We start from the raw sequence: 26,367 nt of genomic DNA, 5'->3' as shown, positions 1-26,367 counted from the left end.
TACCCCTACAATGGTATTTATTTTAATGAAATCTGATACATCAAGGCAAGGTAGGAGCTTGTGCAGATGGGTATGAGGATTCTCAAAACATCAGAATGATAGCCTTAATTGCATAGAAGTTTATAGCTGATCTGTCCAGCCCTGGAAATACAGAACTGGCACTCAGTGCTACGAGGGTACAGTATGCCCTGTCAGTTCTTAGGGTCACAGCTTAAAATAGTTGTGCAGTTCAGGGCCAAAGGAGGCTGGACCAACCCTGTTAGGCTCTCTCACAGATCACTCTAACCCCACAGATGACTATTTTAAGCTACATCTCTAAACAGCAAATTGAGCAACCAGGAAATACTAGCTTTCTACTTTCAAGTGTAGGTGAACTAGCCACAAATTTTCTCTAAAAACTTAGAGGGGATCATTCTAAACATGTAAGAACCATCACACATCCTCTTCCATACAATCGAGACCCATCCTCAGTTACGGAGAACTCAGTTCCACTCATCTCCATTCAATTCCAACTGAGAAGAGTATGTGCACATCTTTCGGGGAGAAGAGGATTTTTAAGAAATTATACTAACTTTCTTTGACACAAAAAAACCTTTGGCGTATCTGAGGAGAGAGATTAGAAGACAGGCAAAGAAAAGGTTTTATTTGCTTACAAGAATTCATCATCTGATTCTTTTTAAAACCTCATTTACAGAAATAAACCTTAAGAGACAGATAGGAGAACTGTTTGTACATCTGATGGAAGAGACTAACAAATAACTTAAAGATGTGTGCAGACAAGGAAAAGAATGAACTTCACTATAAAATTATAATCAAAGCCTAATAATTCTTTTAACAAATGAACTCTACATTTCCTCTTCAGAATAGTTATAAAAACTCTTAAGTTTAACTATTTTGTCCTTTTAATTTCTTCATCACAATAAAACCCCAAAAGACCATGAGTTTACAATACCTATATTACTATTTTAAAACTAGTGGTTTATTTTCATTAATTGCTTACAGCTAAGATATCTCCAGATTATTTCCACATATGCGCACTTAACCATGATATACAGCAACAGATGGGAAATAAATGATATAAAGTAAAAGAACTAATGAAAAAAACAAACAGTGGATCACCTTCATATCCCTTTCCCCCTTGTCACATTAGGGAGGTCAATTATTATTTTATATTTCTATTTTACTGTCCCTTGGAAAAACGCAGCTTGGGGAGACAACAATCTATTCATCATCAAAGAATACTCTTACCTGCTTACCTTTGATGATTCTGAAAAGGAAAGGGACGTGCAAGTGTTCTTTTTTTAAACAATGGCACCTACGCTAACATCTGTTGCCAATCTTTTTTTCTTCTTCTTCTTCTTCTCCCCAAAGCCCCCAGTACATAGTTGTATATTCTAGTTGTGAGTGCCTCTGGTTGTGCTGTGTGGGACGCCACCTCAACATGACCTGATGAGCGGTGCCATGTCCGCACCCAGGATCCGAACCAGCGAAACCCTGGGCCGCTGAAGCAGAGCACATGGACTTAACCACTCGGCCACGGGGCTGGACCCATGTTCTTATTTCTTGATGTAGTAAATACTATATAAACTTAGAGAATGGCTTGAAAAGAAAAACATAATACTTCTTAGAAAGCCTAAAAAGTTACTAACATAAATTCTTCCAAAGGCTACCGGTAGATTAGTTATCACATAATAATTTTAGTTTTAATTAGCAAACAAAGAATTGTGAATGATTTTAAATTCCTAAACAAAAAAGTATAAAATTTAGCCAGATTTACAGTATCTGGAGTATGGCTGTCAAGGTGAGCATGTAATGTTTTACTATGAAAAGGACCTATAATACTAAAACACAAGAAAAAATATTAATTGTTTAATGTAACTTTTATTAGCAGTTAGAAAACACAAAGTCAATTAAAACTGATATGTCATTAAACGAGATCAGAAGATTTTTAGTAATACAGAATATTCAGATTGTCATGCTACCATATTAATAAAACGATCACCTTTTACTCAACTAACAAAAAAGGCAAAGCATTCTAAAAGGTAAAATCCAAAGTTTCCGTATGCTTACTACAGCTGAAATAAATACTAGTCCTTGAAATATTTGACAAGTTTTGAAAAATGCCCACATACTTATGGAAAATGCAACCAAATAATTAAATATAAAGCAAATTTTTTCAAGAGAGCTGTATCTACTCAGTCAAATATTTATTAGGCACCAACTATATGCAAGGCACTGTCTGCATAGTGGAAGAAGCCAAGATGATCAGAATGCTATTAGAAGTAGTAGATCATTACTTAGTTAGCTCCCATTTATAGCTGTTTATTTTCCATTACAAATGCTGAAAGCTGTGGCAATAAGAGAATCTCAGGGCCTCTAGCAGACCAGATATGAGAGCTGGCAAGAAAAGAGTAGACGGGAAATCTGGCAGGGAATGGAAAATTTTTCTAAAAATCCTTAAGTTCCCAAATGAACCAGATTATTCTGTATCATTCCTCCATGATTTAAGGCTGTACTTTAAAAAAGTTGCAAAGTGCTTTATCCTATAATCAAACAAATACGATTTCTCTTATTTAGAAAATAAGAGGAGCCCTGGGGAGCAGGTGACATGCAATTCCAGAATAAACTAGGAGGGAGTTGGTATACGAAAGATTTTCATGGGCAGAGATTTAACATCCTTCCTCAATAAGTTATACCCTGTATAATTACTTACATTATTAAGAACGGATCTCTAATTGAACCTAAATTTCTCCTTCCAATGTAATCACATCACATTTTGTTCAGTCTTCTGAGGAAATGGAGAACTATCATTAGTATCTGTACGGAGGACCAATTTAAAGCCACCTCTCAGGCTTCCTTCCTTTCTCTATTTCTTCAAATGTGAAAAATCAAACTTGATCCAATATTTACATAAAGACCTAGCAATACAGAACAAAGCAGAGAGCTATTTCACTCCAAATCTTGTCTATTTACCTCTTACCATTATGTAAAACCCACTAAGAAAAACCACTAAAATTCCTAACTCATTTTTTTCGTTTATAATTTCTCCCCATATTATCTTGGTTCACAATATGTGTATTTGATCCAGTCAAATTTATCATACAAGTAAGCACAAATACTAGAAAATGTATACAACAAAGTACCTAGCTTAAAAGTCAACACAAGTTTCTGTTTGTGAATCTAACACCAAAAAAAGAATTAAGAAAAAAGAGCTGAGATACAAAATGAGTGAATCTTGGACATAAAATATCTGGATTCTACTATTAAAAATAGTTTATGAAATAAAATTTAAATAACTATATTAAATTTCAGTTTTGCTTGATGAAAAAACTGTATCAATTGGAATAACTGCTTAGCAACCAAACCACTGCCACTTGGGGAAGGAGAAAACAAAATTAACTTTAAGACCTTATTCCCTTGAGGAAGAGAAGAAAAACTTGCCTGTAATTTTCTTCCTAATAAAAAAGCTTATGACACTTGCATGTCTAGTTAACCCTCAAGGACTAAGACCTGGGTTATTCTGGCTTTGCCAACAACTAAAGGTATGATTTGGGTAAACTACATATCCACTTATAAACAAAAAGGGCTGAACTAAAGATGACCTGTAAAGGTAGCTTAAAGATCAGAATTTCTGTCATCTTCCAATGAGGATAAAAAAATTCTTATAAACATACATACATATGTGTGTACATATACACAAATACATATACATGAACATACATATATATTTACCTACACACAAACATACATATCTCAGTACCATTCTGAATCTCTATTCAAGTTACTCCTAGAAAAAACTTTAAATTTAATAATATTTAATACTATTTCTTAATAAGACTCTTTGCCATAGGATTATAAAATAAATCAGTAGCCTGCTACTGATTTTTTAATATACAATGCATTAATAGAAAACTTGAGGCATAGTAAGGCTAACAGATGAGAAGATTGCCTTTGAAAAGATTTTGTAATTCACAGTTCCCAAAAGGAGAGGGTAAGCCATGCCACAGGGGGCCACATAGGGAAGCACCAGGGTCCATCAGGAGGCAAAGGGAGGGGGAGAAACTATGGGCAAGAGCCTTCATTGTGGTTTCCACAGGAAGGAAAAGGCAAGGCAGGGGAAACAGAGGCAGGCAAAAGAGGTTTAGGACTGACTTGTTTGAATAATTTCAGATGGCTCAGGGGCAGAGGGGCTGCCCCTAGTTGTCTAGTACCTAGCCCTAGGGGGATTAGGGCAGGTAGATGGTGGCCGGAAGTGTGAGGGCCTGTAAAGGATGTGGTTGGGCAGTGGGCTCTGGCTTGGCTGGTTTGTATTTGAAAAGCGCTCCCAAGGGGGAATTGTTTACTATCTCTAGGAACTGGTTAACCCTGGAAGAGGCAGTCCCTCCAGGGTCAGCAAGGCCCCACATGTCAAAGCATCAGAATATAGAAAATTCAACCCATAGTTAACACACCTAATTAAGCTAAGTAACAGAGAAGTCTCTTTTCTACTGGCTGTTTATTGAATACTCACCATATACTGGCATTAGACTATATATGCTGCAGATTAAAAAAATGACCATGGAATAGAAAACAAGACTGCAAAATTCTAAGCGCGTACACATCTTAATTTAGAAGAAAAGGGTAAGGGTAAATTTATAATAATATTTTACATCTACTTAGTGCTTTGGCATTTACAAGACATTTTCACAAGTTACTCCATTTAATCCTCAAAAAAACCCTGTGTAGTCGGCTGTTTGTTATCTTCACTTTACAGGTGATTATGACTAAGGCTCAAGAAAGCTAAAGGACATCTCCACATCACGGATAGTAACCAGCAGACCAGGGAACTGAAGCAGGTCTTGATTCTTGTCCACGGCTATTTTGACCAGCACCACAACACTGCAACTCCTTCATTTTAAGTTAAATCTATGGTATTATGTGGAAACAGTTAGCTATTCCCAACCACGGAGGATTGATTGCTCAAGGGCCTTAACTGGGACAACTGGGCTAATGTATTGAAAAGTATGTAGGATTCTTAATAACTAATGAAACATAAATTCTTTATTATAGGTACTTGTAAGTGGTATTTGAAGGCACAATTTTTTCTTTTTTTAAATTTTTGTGTAATAGAAGAATGTAACCTTTCTAAGATGTGATCTCCAAAACAGCTCTTTTACTCCTCAGTGTATAATATTTAATTATGCATGGGAAATTAATATATACTTTTAAAAGTGTTTCTATAAATTTTAAATTAACCTACCAAATGAAATCCAAGCAAATATTCTATTAAAAATTGCTTTTGAAATTCCTGTGTTTAAAAAAGAAAAATTCCAGTTTTATCATTATTTAATTCAAAAAGAAATTCTTCACAGAAGTCATTCTACAAATGCGTCTTGACATTAGTGCAATCCAGCATTTAAAGAAGTACTTTCTTCCCAAGGTAGCAGCTGGAATCTGATATTAAACTCCATCTTTGCCAGTAGTTGTGAGGCTGAAAATGGTGTTCTTGCTACCTTAACACCTCTCACAGAAAATTCTAAAGTTCCAGCAGATGAAGATATTACTGCTCTTATGAGACCTCTTTGGACAAAAAATCAGCTGTCATATTCTTCACCTTATAGAGTAAGAGTAAAAAGTTTTCTCCTTTGAAACTGAGGTATTGTACAAAGGTCCACCTAACTCTTCTACTTCTAAATTTCTAGATTTTATATGTTTGTCCCTGGGGTAGACTGACTAGAAACCTAAGTCATGAAGTACTAAGGCAACAGAATGGTTAGGTAGGTTGGGATGGTTACTGTAAAGCTGGAGAGCAAGAAGGCAGCAAGAACCACAGTAAAATCTTTGGTCTCAAGATCAGGAACTAGCTTTTGGAAAGGTTAGGAGGTAATACTGGATAAGAGATCTCTCTTCGAACTTACTGTGGCGGTATTTATTCTCACAGGGCTCTCTATGCTGCTTGTTAGCTAGAGAAGCTCAGGCCTAAGCACGCAGCCAGCCTAGCTTAAAGGGCAGCTGCTCTCTGGCCAGGCATCTTCAACATCTATATCCACTAGCAAGGGCATTTTGAGTAGTCAGAAGAGATCCCAGATGGCAATCTGAATACCCAAGGGTTTAGGGTCCTGGCCTTGATCTTTGCTATTGCTGAATGCTGGGCACATGCCTAGTTAAAAGGATGGTGGAGATCATTTTCTAAAAAACTCTGGGGACCCTTAAAAATGACTCACAACAACTGACGACATAAACACACGGAAAGACACTCCATGCACAGGGACTGGAAGAATAAACAGTTAAAATGTCCACACTACCTAAAGCAATCTACAGATTCAACACTATTCCAATCAGAATCCCAATGACATTCTTCACAGAAATAGAACAAAGAATCCTAAAATTCATATGGGGCAACCAAAGACCCCGAGTTGCTAAAGCAATCCTGAGGAAAAAGAACAAAGCTGGAGGCATCACAATCCTTGACCTCAAAATACACTACAAAGCTATAGTAATCAAAACAGCATGGTACTGGTACAAAAACAGGCACACAGATCAATGGAACAGAATTGAAAGCCCAGAAATAAAACCACACGTCTATGGACAGTTAATCTTCGACAAAGGAGCTGAAAACATACAATGGAGAAAAGAAAGTCTCTTCAACAAACGGTGTTGGGAAAAGTGGACAGCCACATGCAAAAGAATGAAAATTGACCATTCTTTTACATCATTCACAAAAATAAACTCAAAATGGATCAAAGACTTAAAGTAAGACCTGAAACCATAAGACTTCTAGAAGAAAACATAGGCAGTACACACTTTGACATCAGTCTTAAAAAGATCTTTTCAGACACCATGTCTTCTCAGACAAGGGAAACAATAGAAAGAATAAACAAACGGGACTTCATCAGACTAAAGAGCTTCTACAAGGCAAGGGAAAACAGGATTGAAACAAAAACACAACCCACCAACTTGGAAAAAATATTTGCTAATCATATATCTGACAAAGTGTTAATCTCCATAATATATAAAGAACTCACACAACTAACAACAAAAAATCAAACATCCTGATCAAAACGGGCAGGTGATATGAATAGACATTTCTCCAAAGAAGATATATGGATAACCAATAGGCACATGAAAAGATGCTGATCATCACTGATCATCAGGGAAATGCAAATCAAAACTACACTAAGATATCACCTTACACCCATTAGAATGACTAAAATAACCAAAACAAAAAATAACAAATGTTCGAGAGGCTGTGGAGAAAAAGGAACCCTCATACACTGCTGGTGGGAATACAAACTGGTGCAGCCACTATGGAAAACAGTATGGAGATTTCTCAAAAAATTAAAAACAGAAATACCATATGACCCAGCCATCCTACTACTGGGTATCTATCCAAAGAACTTCAAATCAGCAATTCAAAGAGACCCATGCACCGCTATGTTCACTGCAGCATTATTCACAATAGCCAAGATGTGGAAGCAACCTAAGTGCCCAATGACTGATGACTGGATAAAGATACAGTATATATATACAATGGAATACTACTCAGCCACAAAAAAGGATAAAATTGTCCCATTCACAACAATATGGTTGGACTTTGAGGGTATTATGTTAAGTGAAGTAAGCCAGATAGAGAAAGACAATCTTTGTATGACTCGACTCATATGTGGAAGTTAAACACGTGGACAAAGAGAACAGATTAGTGGTTACCAGGGAAAAGGGGGGAAAGGGGGTGGGCACGAAGGGTGAAGTGCTGTACCTATAATATGACTGACAAATAATAATGTACAACTGAAATTTCACAAGGTTGTAAATTATCATAAGCTCAATAAAAAATAAAACAGAAAAAAAAAATGACTCAAACCTAGACAACCAACCTTCTTTAAGGAAAACAGCACTGGATTCAATATTAGATACAGCTTCAAAGATTTGCCAAAACAAAAAACCTCACATCTTTACAAATACTGATATATCGCATTCAGTTTTATTCCCAAAAGTAACTAATTTGATTTAAAAAGTAGATGGGGGCCAGCCCCGTGGCCAAGTGGTTAAGTTCACACGTTCTGCTTCTGTGGCCCAAGGTTTCCCTGGTTTGCATCCTGGGCGTGGACATGGCACTGCTCATCAAGCCATGCTGAGGTAGCACCCCACATGTCACAACTAGAAGGACCCACAACTAAAAATATATACAACTACGTACGAGGGGGCTTTGGGGAGAAGAAGGAACAATAAAATCTTAAAAAAAAAAAAAAAACTAGAAATACTGTTAAAGGATATTTTTCCTGAGTTTTCCTCTTAGCTCACTGAAATAAAATTTAAGCTCCATTTGGTTTGCGACATTTGTGCTTAAAATTATAGAATTTTAACATTAAATGAACATATCGCAAATATCTCATTTTACAAAATACACGCACACACAAATATTTCACTGTCACAAAAGGAAAAAACCAAGACCTCCACTCCCAAAGGTAACACAACTATTTAAAGGCCAAGACAATCTGCTATCCAGCACAGAGCTCTTTTCTTAAATCCATCAGTTACCCTCGCTCATCATAAACTGCCTATAGAATGAAACATGTTTGCCTTCCAGTTTGAAAATTACACAGTTATCACTACCAGTTCAGATAGCTGCCAAAGAATGCTTTTAAAAGCAGTGAGAGCTGTCTGAATACTTTGATTTCAACCATCAAGTTTTCTTTGTGACTTGGGGTAAGGTGGGGAGTGTGAGGAGGTGTGCTAATTTTTTAGAATTACTTCAAAATAGTTGGTATCCTTAATTACAGGGTAGGGTTGGGAGAACAAGGAAGGCGATGACTAGGTCCACAGATACAGAATATAATCCCCTTAAGCTTTTACTCAATATGCTTATAATGAGTAAATGTGTACACACACACTTACAGACAAAATGAACTCAATCACCCCTTTTGAAAATACAGACTAAATTACTCCACTCTCATATACTATAAATTTACTCTAGCGTTTCAAGCTCTTAAAAAATGTAAATTGGTCTTTAATTTTCTTAGGTACTTTAAAAATAAGAAAAAAAACCTTTTAAAACTTCATGGAAACTGATTTCCTTGGCCCCAAGAATTTTTTTTTTTAATTTTATTTTTCCTTTTTCTCCCCAAAGCCCCCCGTACATAGTTGTGTATTTTTAGTTGTGGGTCCTTTCAGTTGTGGCATGTGGGATGCCATCTCAGCGTGGCCTGATGAGCGGTGCCATGTCCACCCCCAGGATCCAAACCGGCGAAACCTCGGGCCGCCAAAGCAGAGCACGCAAACTTAACCACTTGGCCATGGGGCAGGCCCCAACCCCAAGAATTTCTGATGAAACAGCAGTAAGAGTTTTGAAGCCAGACGCAATCTGGATTCTTTTCCCAACATCCCCCTGTATTAATTCTGTAACACTGGGCAAATTATTTAACCTTTCTGAGCCTTGATTTTCTCATCTATTAAAAACAGCAATAATCTAAGATTGAGATAAAACAAAAGTCACCTAGAACAAAGTATAGGCCCCATGAGTAGAAAACATGTCTGTTTTGTTTTCCCAGCACCTAGGACAAGGTCTGGAATACAGTGGCAGACACTCGAACATTTCTTGTTCATTATTTATCGACTAGACCACAACAAAAAAGTGATAGCAGCATCCCTGTCAACTGAGTTAATGGTACATAAAAATGACATGCAGGATTATCTGAAGAACACAATTCTATGCATATAATTCTTATGGTCTTTGGGTTTTCTTAAAATCATTTCTTAATGATATTTCCTTCAGAAAGTAGATAAATTCATAACTACTGACAAGTCACATCTTTCACCAAGAAGCAAGTCATGAAATACAGGCCTCAGAAATATACACTTTTTTGTATACTTGATAATTTTATTAATTACCTGTTGATTATATTTAATAATATTGCTTAATATAAACACTAATATATTAAATATTAGTAGTATTTTACAAATATTAATGAAAATGAAATACAAGATTCCTCTATGGCTTATATTCTTGGCATCTGTTTTTAAAAACTCATTCACGATTGGTTTAAGGTACACATATATAATAAGGGAAATGTTCTTACTAGTCTCAAATTTCTAATCAACACAGGATACCACAAAGTAGTAAAACCTCTTTTTATTCTCATTCTCTTTGTGGCATATTTGTCCAACGCCCCTAAAGGGAGATAAAGAGTAGAGCGTTCAGCTAAAGATACAGGAAACAGTGCCTTATTGAATACACTACAGTAATTACAATAAGATACTTAAAATAGTATTGCTTAGCTGTAAAGGTAGGTGGTAGTCCTGTTCAACCAGACCAGCTTTACAAAATATTTTTACCTACTAGCTACCCAACATACTGGATGTACAACGTTGGCCAAGATATTAACCTTACAGTCCTGGTTTCCTATTCTGTAAAACATCAGTACTTCTTTATAGGACTGCAAAAATTAAAGGAGTTAATACATATAAAATGCTTGTTTAAGTACAGGGTCTGACACATAACAGACAAACAATAAATTCCACAAATGATCACAGGAAACACACACTGTGTACATATGCAGTATATAGTGAGAGACAGTGAATGGTATAAAGTGCGGGGTTCTAGAGACAGAGTGTGTTTGGATTATGCGGCCTTGAGCAAGTTATTTACCACTCCAGGCCTCAGTTTTTGCACCTGACAACAATACTTGACTTTTAGCGTATTGTGAAGAGTAAGTGAGTTCATATATCAAGTGCTACATACTGTATCTGGCATACTATAAACATGCAGTAAATGTGAGCCAAAATATAAAACAAACATAAGGGTTAAAGAAGAACCCTTCTACTTCTTGTTTCCTTCATGAAAGAAAACTGAATGATTTCTTTCCCCATTAGAACATTATGGAAGTGGGAGTTCAGTCCCATGTTATTCAACCTTACGGGGAACACACCAAGCCTCACAATATAGATGCTAAGCACCCACTGGCTGACTGAAGTTACACATGCAGTCTTCCAGCAGGGACTGCACAAAACGGATGAAAGTCTATCAAGAGGTTACTAAAATCATTTACCTGCCCTATCATTAAAATCAATACAGGTACTCACATCCTACCAATGAGGACAAAGGGTGAGAAAAATTGTGCAAATAAAAATATAGTGTGCTTTAACTTTATACAACTGCATTAATAAAATCACAAATAGGGGGTCGGCCCCGTGGCCTGTGGCCAAGCGGTTAAGTTGGCAAGCTCCACATCAGCGGCCCGGGGTTTCGCCGGTTCAGATCCCGGGCGCGGACATGGCCCCGCTCATCAGGCCATGCTGAGGCGGCGTCACACATAGTAGAGCCAGAGGCACTCACAACTAGAATATACAACTATGTACTGGGAGGGGGTTGGGGAGGAGGAAGAAAAGAAAAGATGATTGGCAACAGATGTTAGCTCAGGTGCCAATCTTTAAAAAAAAAAAGGAAAAAAATAAAATCACAAATAATCAAATTACTGTTTCCACAAGCATATTATCATAGCTTGTAGTATTTATACAAATATCTGTCAAATGTTAACGTCTCAAATTGGTTCAGAGATTTAAATATATGGGAAAACGTGTAGAATTTACAAACCACTTTAAGTATAATTATTTCTCCTAATAAATCCAGTTAGTAGTTGTCATCATATGCATCTAGTCTTTTCCTGTCCCTCTTCTCCCTCAACTCCCTGGCGTAGACACTCTCAACTACAACTGAACAAGGATTTTCCACCCCCTCCCTCAACCCCACACCAGGCACAGGTACCACTTACCACAGTACAGATCACTATCTGGTTCCTATACTCCTGTGCAAAAGCAGCTCCGCTTCTGTGAACAAAAAGCTGTGGTGACTTGACTTATCATTTACAGAACTGTACTACACCCTCTCTGACTGGCCACATTATGAGACACCTACATAGTCACTTTGAAGGGACAGAAACAAATTGGAAACTTTAAATACCTGCGATTTCACCTCAAAACTCACCTCTCACTGCTAAGATTCTCAGTTGCAACTATCTACAAAAACATATGAAACAATCAGATATAAGTGCCTTTTATTTCATTTTACTAATCACTTTTCCTTTTATGATCACAAACTCTCATTCCTTTTCAAGTATGCATCTGGAATCTATTCAAAGGATCTATGCATCCTATTCACCTATGAAATCAAAGCTCTCCACCTGTGTCCACTCCCCTAGCTCAATATCAGGATTATATGTATGGAGGAATGTTCATCAATGTCTAAGATAAAATATGTATGTATATATACATACACATAAAACAGCCCCGGCCTTTAGAAGTTTTATCACTGAACTTTAATGCATGCTAATATTTCTTAATCCAAGCCTGAATTTTGCAATGTTTATAGACGATGCCTTAACTGAATTTCCAAACTGCATGTAAAATCCAACATAATGTGAAATGGCCCTCCCCATCCTGACCTGGGAAACTTTTAGTCATCCTTTAAGGCCCAGCTCAATTATCACCCTCCGTGAAAACATTCCCAGAACCCTACAAGTAGAACTAGTTTTCCTTTCCTCTGGGCTTCTATAACACTTCACTCAGCCTTTACAAACCAAATGCCACACTGTAATTTAATTAACTATATATTCATCATACTCCATTGAGTCTAAGATGCAAGTAATCATAAGAAAGAAAAAATTCTGCTAATTAAACTAAGACATGCCTTTGATTATAAAGTACATTTCAATTTCAAAGATGTTAAAACGTTAAAAAAATATGCCTTAGAAGCAAAGAAATATGGTGTGTCTCTGCAACAGATAATGTATTCTGTGAGAGCGGCAAACATGTCTCACTTCACCTTTAGTTTCTCAATGCCTATTAACATGCTTGACACAGAGCAGAGGAAAAGAACCAGCAAACCTGATGTTTTTACCTAATCCCTTACCACTTCTTTCACGTCACTATTCTGCGTACTGACCAGAAGTTCGACAACCTGTTTTTTGTATTAAGCAACTCCACTGCTGTAGCTTTTCTAGAAGCCATTGTGAATTCACGACTAAATTAATCCAACAACATCCTTTTACTGGACTCCTTATTCCTAACCTTTTGACACTTTTATGTATAGAGAAACACTCTAATATTATTATTTGTATCACAAAACTTTCCACTCAATCCCTTCCATCCACTAGGTTCATATTTTTCAAACATTTTTATTATTACTTTGGCAGAATCTCTTCTTCAAACAAAATGTTAGGAAACAGTCCAATAAACACACAACTTCTGGCTGCAGGAGGGGTGGCAGGCTGTTCATTTGGCGTACCCTGAGCTACTCCGTGAGGCCACTATGCCTCTATGGAGCAGAGACGAGGGAGCATCACTCCTGGTGTCAGCTATAAGCCTCCATGTGAGGACTTTATGCTTTCCATTTCCGTTCAGCTGCTTGGCTCAAGACATCCTCTCTTCACTTCTCTAACCTCAAAGTCTCAAATGTCCACTTTCCTAACCAATCTTCAAGGCCTGTTTCAATCCCAACTTCAGCACAGAAGGCCTTGTTTACGCCAGTCCCCTGATCTCACTTGTCTCTGAGCTCTCATCCTCATTTTCCATACCTCAAAACCCAGTACTTAAGTACAAACTCTGATATGCAATTGCAGCTGCCATATAGTTGTTTCATGTTATGTAAGCCTTATCTCCCCAACATAAGCATCCTTTTAAGACAGGTGAGTACTTTCAGAGTCTAACACAGACTGTGCACACAGAAGACATTTAGTTCTTGCTACACTGAAACACACCACTTCTTTTCTACCTGTAGATACACCTCTCCCCCATCCTTGGTTGCACTTCACCAAAGTTTTCTGATATTTCTTTTATATAACACTCTCGTTTACTCCTGATTTTTAACTCAGGCTAATACATCCATATCTCAAACTACTCAATCTCCCACGTTACTACTTCACATTCTCCTAGTGGGTGAAAGTCGCTATGTAGAGATTTTACCAGGTTACCAACTTTCATATAGATCTTTATCTCATCTGATCTTTGCAGATCCATTAGGTAGAGAGGTTAGGAATTAATGCCACAATTTCACAAACGAAAAAAAAGAATGAAACTCCAATTATAGCATGTTTTCCCAGGGTGGAACAGCTAATAGGGAGCAGCATCAGAGTAAAAATGTAAGAGTTCTAATTCTTAGTCCTATTATATCATGAATTTTAAAATGTCATTTTTTTCCTGCTGCCTCAACATCCCTACAAGCAGGCCATGAGGACCCCGCCCAGACAGTCAGGTGCACCAGTGTGATACCGGTGGCTCCTGCCACCAGTTTGCCCTCCCACCTTCCCTTGACTGTGACCTAGTAACATTTAAACACACCAGCAAGTCCCCTCATGCCTTTTCTTGTGTACTCCACCCTGACCCCCCAATAAATGCACTTGCCCGTGGGTCCTTGCTCTCTCTCTGCTCCCCACCTACTTGGTCGAGCCAGCTCCCTTGGCACTGCCTCCCATGTGGCCCCCTCTCGGGGTAAGGTCACTATCTCTCTAGGACCTATGAATATAATAAGCTTTTTTTTTTCCTGTGCCTCTCCTGTGTCTCCTCTTGGGCCACACCTGATGGACCATCACGTAAAAGAACACAAAATATCTGTGCTCTAAGAAGCCTCTAAGCACAGATGTCTGCAGTAATCAGTAATAATAAACCTACTACTTGAACCACACCTCTGATCAAGCACAGTTCCTACTCCTAACTCTCTTAGCACACCTAAGGCAAACAGAAGCTTTGCATATCTGAATGATCACTTTTTCTATTCAAAAGGGTCTGGAGTCTCAAATATTTTTTTAAAAACACCTATGTGCTAGATATTCTGAACCAAAAAGAAAGGCATACTGGATTTGGTTACTCCACAGGGTAAATTAACAAATTTGAAGCTGTGAGTGCTTCCCAGAGTTTGAACTCCATCAGGATCCTAGATTTGGCACTGCTCTCCAATTCCACTCAAGAAAAAGTAATTACATTGTTCATACTAAAGTGACATTATCAGAAACATGACTTTGGTTAGAGAGCCAGTAAGATAAAATATCCTAACTACAAATTCAAGATTGGGCACTGAAGTGTATGTTTAAAATACTAATGCTTTGGTAGTCACCAAATAAAAGCAGAAATGACATCGAAAAACAGCATCTAAGAGTACAGTCGCTAAGTCTAATAATGAAGAATAGAAATTTATTAATTTATGAATTAAAGTACTCCACTTATTGCTTAATAGAATTCATCTTAATTATACTGCCTTTGTAATAAGAAAAATACTAAATGTGACCCTCAACCGCCGCCTCCAAATCCCTAAATACTTCAGCAATCATGTAAGTTTAACTAAGATTTATGGAGAACTCTCACCAAATGCTGGACGGAAGTACCCAAAATAGGACGGTGTATTCAAATAGTCAAAGAATCTTAAATTTTAGCATCAGAAGACTTGCAGTTTCACTAATCAAACTGTCTATCCAAGAAATTCTTCTACATTCTATAGTGTGTCTGATAGATGGACCTCCAGCCTCTAATGATAGGAAGATCTCTATTTCATGAGACAAATCACTCCGTTACTGTACAGCACTAGCCCATTTGTGTGTACATATACATACTCTATTGGTTTCCCAAGGCCAACAAAACAGAACTATTTCAATCTCAAAAAAAAGCAAGCCCTTCATATATCCAAAGACAGCTATCACACTTTCTTTTCTTTTCTTTTAACAATAAAAACCCCTACTCTTCAGTTGCTGCTAGTAAGAAATCTTTTCCACATTCCTCATCCTGGGAATCCTTGATATGCTTGCCAGTTTGTCAATGTCTCATTCAAAATGTGCCACGCCTAGTACTGCACACAATATTGCAGCAATGGTCTGACAAGCACAAAGTACAGGAGCTTTACTCTACTTAGTTCATAGTAAGCCAATAAATCGCAATTCATCTTCACATGTCCTGCTGCCAAGCCAGGTTTTTCATCTTGTAGGTACTATAGAAACACCCCCCTTTAAATAGAGGATCTTACCTGTTGTATTTAACTTGCTAATTCTGGCGGCGCATTCCAGCCTATTAAGATCACCTGGAATCTCCATTCTATCCCCTATCATAATTATTAGCAACATCACCCAGCTTTCTCTCATCTTTGATTTCAGTAATGGGTCATCCTTCAGTACACTATTTGAAAAAAGATGTTCAACAGGGATGTATCAAGGATAGAATCCTATGCCATAACACTGGTGATGTCTATTAAGGCAATCAACATTTTTCATATAATTGAACGACCAGGTATGAGCCTTTAAAGAAATCAAGACTATCAACGCTGAAATCAAGATACATTGTGCTGACATTATTTCCTTTGTACACTCATCTGAAGACCCCAAAGAACGAACCTGTGAACTTAGTTGCTTCGTGCACCCATACTGGCTCCCAATGATACCTGAATTCTTTTTCAAATGCTGAGTCCAACTACTTGCTAATTCACTCAAGGACTTTGTTAAGAATGGTTATGGAGCTCATCTGTCTGCAGTGTAGCATGTTTTCAAAAAGTGAGGTGCTTATTCATGCTCAATTGTCCCATGCTGCATAATTTTTAAGTTACTGGTACTGGCCTGAAACTAAATCTGAAAGTTCCTTCTGACCTTAAGATGGCCATTCATCTGCATCATCCTGACTTTCAAAAAGCAGCTAAATGTCCCTTATCGCCTCACTTATCTTGAACAAATATCTCAGAAGGAGTTACAGCTCTGGTCATTTCAGCTGGAACCGCATTTTCCTTGCTGGTTAAGAGAAGCAGAGTGAACAAGCTCTGCTTTTTCTCCCTATTACACCATCTGCTCAAGCAATGAGTGTCTCTTGCTTTGATTTTAAAGCCTTACAAGTTGTTTAAAATAATTTTAAAAGCCTGACTTCCTTATGCATTTCTGCTTTACTGGCATTATTCTTAAAATGTCATGCTGCTTTTTGTTTTCATTCTTAATCCTATGCCCCTCCTTCTATCTTCCACATACAGTATTTTAAATTCTAGGTTTAACATGGAGGTCTCCATGCAGCCACACTAGTTTCTATTCACCATTTCCTTTACTACTTCTGGTCGTAATTGACTGTCAATGCCACAGAATGTTAGAGCTAGAAGAAACCTTAACTGCAAAGTCAATATTTCAATTTTCAAAACTGTTTACCCTTTAAGGGATTTAAGCATACCTCAGATACAAAAGAGTGAAAAACAGCCTTCATCTGTGGACTTACCCTTTTACCTTATGCCTCGTTATCAAAAGCCTCAGAAGCAGAGATGACTCTAAATCACACCTATACCACTTACCAGAGGGCAGCTTTTCTTAATGAAATTAAAGCTCAGCAAGGCTATCTGTAAAATGGGCACAATAATACTGATCTTACAAGGATACTGTGGGTTTTAACAAGATAATATAAATACCCAGTCTGGCACCTTACACACACTAGGTGAACAGTAAACGTTTGTTTTCTTCCTCCACAAGTCTCATTTTTTAAAAAAATCCATTTCTAACTATAGTTTAGGAAAATATACAATATCCTAATAGCCTGAGGATTTTACCTACATATAGAATTTACTAATATCTTTAGTTCTGAATTTGCTCTTTCAAGAAAGGATGAAATACTACCAAGGTTCCACCATTAAATTCAGTAACACACCTAGAGAATTGTGCTTCTCACCAATATTGTATTCAATATACTAAAGCTGAATATCCAGTGACAAGAGAGACAGTCGACCTGGGAGAAGACAAACTCAAGCTGGATACTCTCCCTCTCTGGTCCCTAAACCGCAGCTACATTGACTCATTTACTAGCAAAAGATTTAGGTAACAAAGCCAGAAATACTACACTAGAAAGACAACTGCAGCATGGAAGTCAAGATTCTAGTCCTGAAGTACAAGAAAGTCCATCGACCTTTCTGGGCTTCAGTTTCTTCATTTCTGAAATACACTAAGGAACGAGGGAGGTGGAGAGACGCTCAATTACCTTTAAGTTACCTTAATGAACTACAATGTCATTAAGCCTTTATATCACCACATACTGATATAAGCAATTTGTGCTTCAACAGGTTTCCCTTGCCACAATTTGCTCATGTACTAGGTAGAGAAATGACAAACATTATGAACATCCAACCTTATCTAATACCTAAATCAGAAGAGTACAGAGGAGCCCAGATACACATATGATCTAGTATCAGGCCAGGTTCTCCTTTTTACTGCCAATCCTTACCATGTCATCCACAAGTCCTTAATGCAGCACCGCAGAACTTCTGACCCACATTTCTGCTTTCATTTATAGTACTAAAAACACAAAATTCCTTTATAAATAGACTTTAGCAGCAATACCAAAGGGCTACAACTGGTGAGCAACCACCTCAAAGATCCTTTCAAACTAAAATTCTAGCATTTTGTAAATCTGTTATTTCTACAAGATCTATGTATAGTGCTTTTCCTCTTCCTTCTTGATCAAGTTTTTCTTTTCTCTTCAACTTCCTTTTATGTTTGCTCCAATATTCCTTAAGTATTACTTTCTATATATTCCCTGATTTAGATTTGAAAAGCAGATGATTAAAACTCTATTTTCCCTTGCTCCTCTCTCTATCCTGAAATCCCTTTTAAAGGTGCCCTTTTAAAAATTAATGTGGCTCGGGGCTGGCTCTGTGGCCAAGTGGTTAAGTTCGTGCGCTCCACTGTGGCGGCCCAGGGTTCGCATCCTGGGCACGGACAAGGCACCCCTTGTCAGGCCACGCTGAGGCAGCATCCCACATCCCACAACTAGAAGGACCTGCAACTAAGATATACAACTATGTACGGGGGGCGGGGGCGGGGGATTGGGAAGGTAAAGCAGGGAAAAAAAAAAAAGACTGACAACAGTTGTTAGCTCAGGTGCCAATCTTTAAAAAAAAAGCACCTCAATTTAAAAAAAAGAAAAAAATTAATGTGGCTCTACATTAAATACTTTTTCATCTTCCACGAAAATTTAAAGATAAGCAACGATCTTGTTATGTTATCAACAACAAATCATAAAGGTCATGCTATATATCACCTACTGGGGAAAACCAACTTGGTAGTTCAGAACCTAAATCACTGGTACAGGTACAAGGTCTAAGTTCCTCATAATGAGTTCCAATCTATAAGGAACAGTATTAGATTTCAGAGAAATAAAATTACAGGAGTAAACCTGACTTCCCTGAAAAAAGAAATAATCAAACACAGGAGGCATATGTATACACACGGATATGTGGGCGTATTATGTATATGTGTATAACTATGTGTATATGTTATTTTAAGATGCCTACCTAGGGAAATCCAAGTTAAGAAAACATATAAAGAAAAACGCTATTTGTATTAAACTTCATTTGTATTAAATACGTATTTGTATTCATACGTATTTCATTTGTATTCATATGTATTAAACATACTTATATTAAATTTTCTACTTTTAGTAGCTTTGGAAAAAAGTTTGGTATAAGAGGTTGATTGTACTGGATTGAGTTAGGTTTTTAAATTAAATGTCAAGTATTTTCTTTGGTCCCCAGTTTCACCAATAATGAAGAACTGGCCCTCCCATTCCTGGTTCTGTTACATCCCCAGGTTTCATTCTTTAAATCACCAAAGTAGTAAAGGAAAGAAAGAGAGTCAAGTTTTTTAAGGGCCAGCAACATCTTATCCTCAAATCTGCCCTTCCTTTGTGTGAGAATTAGCGTAAAAATGTTAATTTCCACTAAAATCGACAAAGAAATATCCATCCACCAAGCAAAATCATAAACTGTTACTACATGTGATAATTAGAAATAAATCAAATTGCTGGCCAAGGCAAGTTAATTACAGATTTAGACCACAATGGTCCCTACATGTTCTAAATTCAAGGAGATGTAACCCCTGAAGTTCATTTTATCTGGGGCTCTTTGGCTACCAGTGCACATTGTGAAAACAGGTAGTTCTTTTTGAGCAAAACATCTTCTACTTTGCTCACTTAGTTAAAACAAAGGATATTCTTAAACCAGCAGCATGATTAGTTACCTTCTCTCTTAACTTAAAATAGGATTTCTGCTTTTCTTTCAAAGTGAAACTCAAATCTCAACAAGGAAACAAACAGTAAGTATGTAAGGGAATTCTAACTAATGAAATGTTAAATGCTCAGCCTAGAATTCAGGATTTCTAGCTGAGAACAAACCACAGAAACACATTATGCTGAATACATTATCAAGGAAAGACGTTCTCCCTAAGTAACCCCTAAGTTGTCACTAACATTCTCATTTTATAAAATGAAGTATGAAGCTCCCTACCTTCAAGAACTCGTTTCATTCAACTTACCTTGTACAATTTTTTTCTTTTTCTGTTCATACCATCCACACCCTTGCCATACCTCCTAAGAGTAACATGAGGATGGGTGGTGGAGAACTTAGCCCCTTGTTCTTGAATTTAACTTACCATTACATTCTGCCAAAGTTGACTACTAACAATTTTTTCAAGCCCTGATAATAGCTGTGAATCTTCAGAGCAAATTTTTTCCCATAAATTTGACAAAATTAAACAATACTATTCTCCTTGGGGGGAACATGAAATAAAAAGTACTAAAAGGTGAATGGGACACAAAGTAAAAGATCTGAACTTCCAGGGCTCATTTATAAAAAGAATATACAGGCACTTATTGCTCATTCTCCCCCTTCTAGAGACAGTAACGTACCTGGTGTCCCATTCTTAATGTCTTAAAAACTCAAAGCCAAAAGAAATTAACAGAAATAGAGCTATTTCATTAGCTTCATTAAAACCACTCCAGGGCATTGCTCCCAATTTCAAATTGCCATCTTTTCCATCACTTTCTATACCGTAATTCAGCAAACGTTTGTCAAGAATCTATTATGCTAGGAAATAAGGTAAAATCTGCAAACAACTAGGCCCAGATGAATGCATTAACTTGTAGAAATCAGGGTACATTTTTGGGTTTTGTATCATGGCAATCTTCTTAAAATGAATGGGCACATCTATTAGAACATAAACTCTTCAACAACCACAAAATTTAAAATCTTTGGTTTCATGAGAAAAAAATTCAATTATGTAAAGTTTAAATTTCCTCACACACTTAAGTGCCCCCTAAATCATGTAAACTCTTTAAATAAAAAATTATCCCTGAAAATAAGAACTAAACACACCTATTGGGAGTGCTCAGCACACAGCTAGTCGATATATATTTGTGAAACAAAAACTGTACGTTGTATTTGCCATCGAAATACATTCTCTGAGGCACATAAGAACTAGCTTGACACCCATCTGCCTCCATACTTTTGCCTTATGGTTCACTGCTGATGACTAGACCCTTGATTCCCAAATTTCAGCAAGATTTAGAATCACCTGGAAAGTTTGTTTGAAAGGCAAATTCCTTGACCACATCCCCCAGGAAATTATAGTTCCAGAAACTGGATCTTGCATTTATAATAATGATTCATTCAAGTGAATGTGAGATGATCATACCCTCAGTGGCATACCCTGACAATGGACAAGGGAAAAACTGGGTTGTAACCGACATAAATTAGAGAACAGAAAAATTGACTATTTCTAACCTAAAATACCAATTACTCAATTCTCTTAATCATAATTCACCAACTAATGCTTAACAGACAAGACAAAATATAAGTGAAATAACTTTTGACAATGAAAACTGTTATTCAACCCACCAAAAACAGAAACTCTTCTGAAACACTTAAGCTATTGTCAATATTTAGAAAAAGACAAGGAAAAAAAGCAAGTAAAGACTGTTGTAATCCAAAGAAACTTACATATTTATGCTGTAAGAATTTTAGGGGAAAAAGTACCACACTCAAATTACTCTTTGACTAGGTTACTGTTCTGTCAATACAGGAGCCACTAGCCATATGTGGCTATTTAAACTAAAATTAAATAAAATTAAAAATTCAGTTCTTCAGTTGCACAAGGCACACTTTAAATGCTCAACAGCCACACATGGCTAGTGACTTATTGGATGGAACAGATATAGAACACTTCCATCATCACAGAAAATTGTATTAGACAGCTCTGGTTTAGAGGTAATGGATATCTAAATAAAACATGTAATCTCTGATCTTCTGAATTAGAGAAGCTCCATCTGGCAATTTCCAATTTTAAATATATACATCTACTTTAGATATTAACTGTAAAACAAGAACCCGAGCATAATTTTTCTGAGACTTGTTCCAAGAAAGGTCATTCAAAAGTGATACACTTATTCATTTCAGAGTATCAAAATAGAAATATTTAACTAAAGAGGTCTGAAAGTATCAAAGGCACTAAAACCACAACGAAGTTTTCACCACATCAGAATCAATGAAAAGTGTTTAATTACTAAAAAACAAAAGGTATTAGGTAAAGTAAGACTGGTCCAGAAAGATTAAAATACTTAAGTCTAGTTTTCCAAATACTTCAGAAGTATCTATTTATATGCATAACAACTGCTCTCTAACTGGTTTCAAAACAACCTTACCACAATTAATTCAAATTAGTGACATTTTACTATCTTCATTTTTAATTGCTCTCCACCAGCTTCACACGAGAAACACCTATAAATAACATAACCACCACCATATTTACTTAAATATAATTTTATAAGTGAAGGTCCATTAACTCAAAATCCTGAACAAAGCCTGGTTTTAGCAGAAAAGTAGACATAAAAGTTAAGCAAACAATTACCAACTTAAAATTCTCCCTCTCAACTGCATCAGCATCTAGGTTAAAACGACGCTGTATAATAAAACGCAAAAGCATGAGCAGCAAGATGCTGAAGCATGAGAACTACCAATTTAAGAAAAAGATAGTCTTCTTACAAAGAAGAATTAAAACTTCAGACTCACAACTACATGCTAATTCAGCTTTGAACCTACCTTCCCTTAAAGATCGAAACATCATTTTGACTAGAGTTCTCTCTGCAGAGCTCAAATGTACTCAAACATGATCTCTAAATTACAGAAGACAATTATGATTCTAATCAGGAAGTTTCGCTCCATGGAAGAATAATTTTATAAAACCATCTATATAACAAATCTAATCTAATACTACAACATTACAAATGTGAACAGGTTACACTGATGATTACAGGTTAAGGCAGTTAGTATAATATTCCCACGTATTTTAGAGTCCTTATGATTATCCGTTTATTTCAGAGGTCTACGAAAAATCTAAGAGCAAAGAAAAGCAAGAACCAATTGTTAGTAAAAACTGTATAAAAGGATCTTAAAGAGAAAAGATTATAGTAACTTACCTGCAACACTAGTGATTGTAACTGGAACTCCTTGCACTTGAACGCCTGCAGCACCCAGGTTGGCAACACTCACTGTCTGAAGGTTAGGCACTGATGCAAGCTGGGCAGTATTCAAAGTTATTGGGGCACCAGCAACAGCCACAGGAGCAATCTGAGCAAGAGTTGTGCCACCACTTGAAGACACTGGGGTGATGGTTAATTGTTGAGATAACCCAGCATTCTGAACTTGCAGATTTGAAAGACTCTGAATATTCTGAACCTGTACAGTTTGCCAACTGATTTGCCCTGAAGGTGTTAAAGTTGGAGCCCTGATAAGCACCTGAGTCGGATTTACTGCTTGAAGTTGAACATTCTGCAAAGGCTGCTGCTGGATGGTCTGAATTGTCTGCCCTGACTGGAGTTGAAACGACTGTGGTGGAATAGCCTGAATAATCTGCTGCTGAGGCTGTTGGATCTGGATCTGTTGTAAGATAGGCTGGCCTACAATCTGCACCTGCTGAAGAGAATTTGATTGATCTTGTGTATTCTGTATCCCATTAGACTGAAGCTGACTGGAGCTCTGGGCTTCAGACTCAGTAGCAGCAGGTGTTTGAGATTCTTCAATAGTGCGTTCAGAACTACTGGCTGATGTGCTTGCATATTGGCCCGCATCTGCTGAGCTCACTAACGTGTCACTGCTCGTCAGAGATGTTGAAGCAGTGGTTGTGCACGTAGTGGAGGAGGAGGGAGATTCTGGCATAGTACTGGCAGAAGCAGTGGTGGTGGTGGGTGTGGAAACTAACTGACTCCCGTTGGAAGTCCCACTATCAGTAGTAGTAGTAGGCTGGCCAACCTGTCCAGTCCCTCCTCCAGCAGCCACACTGTTTATCACTGGCAAAGCTAAAGTCACTCCTCCAATGTTAATTGGTAGGGTAGTTACAACTTGAGCCTGAGTACCAGGAAGGGTCTGTAATTGCAGTGGTATTGAAACACCAGGTCTAATTTGGACTGGAACCGTCTGATTTGCCAGGTTTTGAGCAAGAATATTCCCAGAAGCTGTCCTGTTAGCAGCTGTGAGTATAGCTTGATTATTACCTGCAGAAATGAGCTGAATTTGACCCTGCAAATCCTGAAGAGATGAAGTACTAGTTGGATTGATTTGAATCTGCTGGCCTTCCACCGTCTGAAGTTGTGGAATCACTTGGTACTGTATACTACCACTTGGATTTTGTACTTGTATGACTTGAAACTGACCGGGGGTGGAAGAATTACCTGATTTAGCTTTTGTAGGAGATGCACTCCCGTTATTACTGCTGGAAGAACTAGATGAACTAGACGCTGGTTGAGAAACGTTATTTTCTTTTGAAGCAGGAGGAGTGGAGGCAACAAGTTGCCAAGCGTTTCCAGCAAGTTGTGTTGTTACCAGTTCTAGCTGTTGTGGCTGATTTTGAAGTTGCACCAATCCTTGGCTCGGATCTATAATAATTTGTTGTTGTCCAGTTGCTTGATTTTCACCAGGAGTCCCTATTTTGCTGCAAGTAGCTGCCAGTAAAGCCAGAGGAGAGGGCTGAGAGTCCTACCCAAAATGGGATGGTAAAGGAGAGGTGGGAAAAAAAAAGTGGGCGGATTTAGTGGAGGCCAGTAGTTGGGAGGGGTTTATTTATTTATTTTGACAGCTCTACATTTCAGAACTCAGGAAGTGGCAGAAATCAAAAAGAAATATTATCAAAAGCAGTAAGATACAGGAATAAGGAAGGAGATCCTGTAATATAAAGTTTAAATAAAAGGAAATTTCTAACAAACTTTCTTAAAGTGTTATTTTCCTAAACTCAAAATACCCTTGGGAAAATACACACCGTTTTCTTAGAGTCTGAGTTCCTACTGTAATTTTAAATAACGTTACCCCGCAAACATGTGAAATCTTTATGAATTTACAATTTAACTTCCTCACTCCCAGAAAGATGCTTTGAGTGGATAAACATTTTTATTCTGCTCTTCACTGCTGGGCAACTAAAGGGCATAACTCCCTCTCTCCCCTTACGTTTCGTGATGAATTTTTTTATATGTTCGCTTTTACCTGGGAGCCTGAGGTTTTGGGTTTTTTATTGTTATTCTCTGGCTCAGAGGTTTTCCCTCCTTCGGTAGCCATCGCCGCTGCCGCCGCCGCCTCCTCCTCCTCCTCCTTCTTCTGATCTGCAACAAACCCCCCCACACACGCACACACACGACAACAGGTTATTAGGATTATTATTATTCGTCTTCCCCCTCTCGTCTTCTCCTCCTCCCCCCGAACATTAATCTCCATAAACCCGCGATCCACGCACACCGGCAGGGGGTGGGGGAGAAGGAGGGAAGGGAGGAGGGGGATATCACAAAACGTGGTTTGAAACCCGACCCATCGGCTCCAGAGCAACACCCAGAAGGTTGTTCTCTCTCAGACATTAAGACAAAACACAACCCTCCTTCCCTCCCCCTGATTCCCTCCCTCCCTCTCCTCCTCCCCTTAAAGCATCTCAGCGGCCCCGGGGGAGGGGGGAGAATCGAGCAGGGTCTGAGGAGGGAGGGAGGGAGGGAGGGAGGCGGTGAAGAAGACCGAGGGGGGTGGAGAATACGTACCGCTCATCCCGCATTAACAGGACAAACCCTCAGACGGAGACACTGGGATAGAGGTGGGTGGGGGTGGGGGCGAGGCGGGAGGAGAGGCCGGTCCCGCCCGCCCGCGGTGGCTCGGAGGAGGCTGTAGCTGGCACAGGCTCTGCCTCTTTTTCCGCGAATGGCCGCCGCTGGGCTGTGGCGTAGCAGCTCCTCTCTCCGCCCGAGCCCGGCTGACTCGCCCTTGATTGACAGCGGCGGCGCGCGGCGCGGGCGGCAGCGCGGGCCGGGGGCGGGGCCGGGGCGGCGCGAGCCCGGCTGACTCCCCACCCCCCTCGGCCTCTCTCTGCCGGAGCCGCCGACTCTCCACCCCTTCCCCCAGCGGATTGGCCGCCGACCTGCCGGGGGCCGGGGCGCTGGGGCCGCCTCCTCTCCACCCCCTTTCTCGGGGTTATTCTTTCTGCAGCTTTTCCTTGCCTCCCTTGGCTCCTCCGGCGCTCTTTTTCTCGGCGTTCTAGCTCAGGCGCGCTGCTGGTAGGCCCTCCATACAGCCAAACTTGTTGTCTCAGGATATCC

General features: G+C 38.5%; 1 protein-coding gene across 3 annotated transcripts in view; it reads right to left on the bottom strand.

Moving 5' to 3' along the window:
• Nucleotides 1–26,036, bottom strand: part of SP4 (Sp4 transcription factor) — a 78,116-nt gene extending 52,080 nt beyond the window's left edge. For 2 of the 3 annotated variants that reach the window (XM_044766120.2, XM_070510006.1), the window contains exons 1-3: nucleotides 25,816–26,036; nucleotides 25,277–25,392; nucleotides 23,221–24,775 (exon numbers count right to left, since the gene is read on the bottom strand). In XM_044766120.2, the coding sequence (XP_044622055.1) occupies nucleotides 23,221–24,775; nucleotides 25,277–25,392; nucleotides 25,816–25,822 (1,678 nt within the window). In that variant the 5' untranslated portion in view covers nucleotides 25,823–26,036. The remainder of the gene's footprint in view (nucleotides 1–23,220; nucleotides 24,776–25,276; nucleotides 25,393–25,815) is intronic. The other variant, XM_044766124.2, reaches the window with a different exon arrangement.
• Between the last annotated feature and the right edge of the window lie 331 nt (nucleotides 26,037–26,367).

This window comes from Equus asinus, chromosome 1, assembly GCF_041296235.1.
Source record: "Equus asinus isolate D_3611 breed Donkey chromosome 1, EquAss-T2T_v2, whole genome shotgun sequence".
Taxonomy (NCBI): domain Eukaryota; kingdom Metazoa; phylum Chordata; class Mammalia; order Perissodactyla; family Equidae; genus Equus; species Equus asinus.
This window is presented reverse-complemented; position numbering and strand designations above follow the sequence as displayed.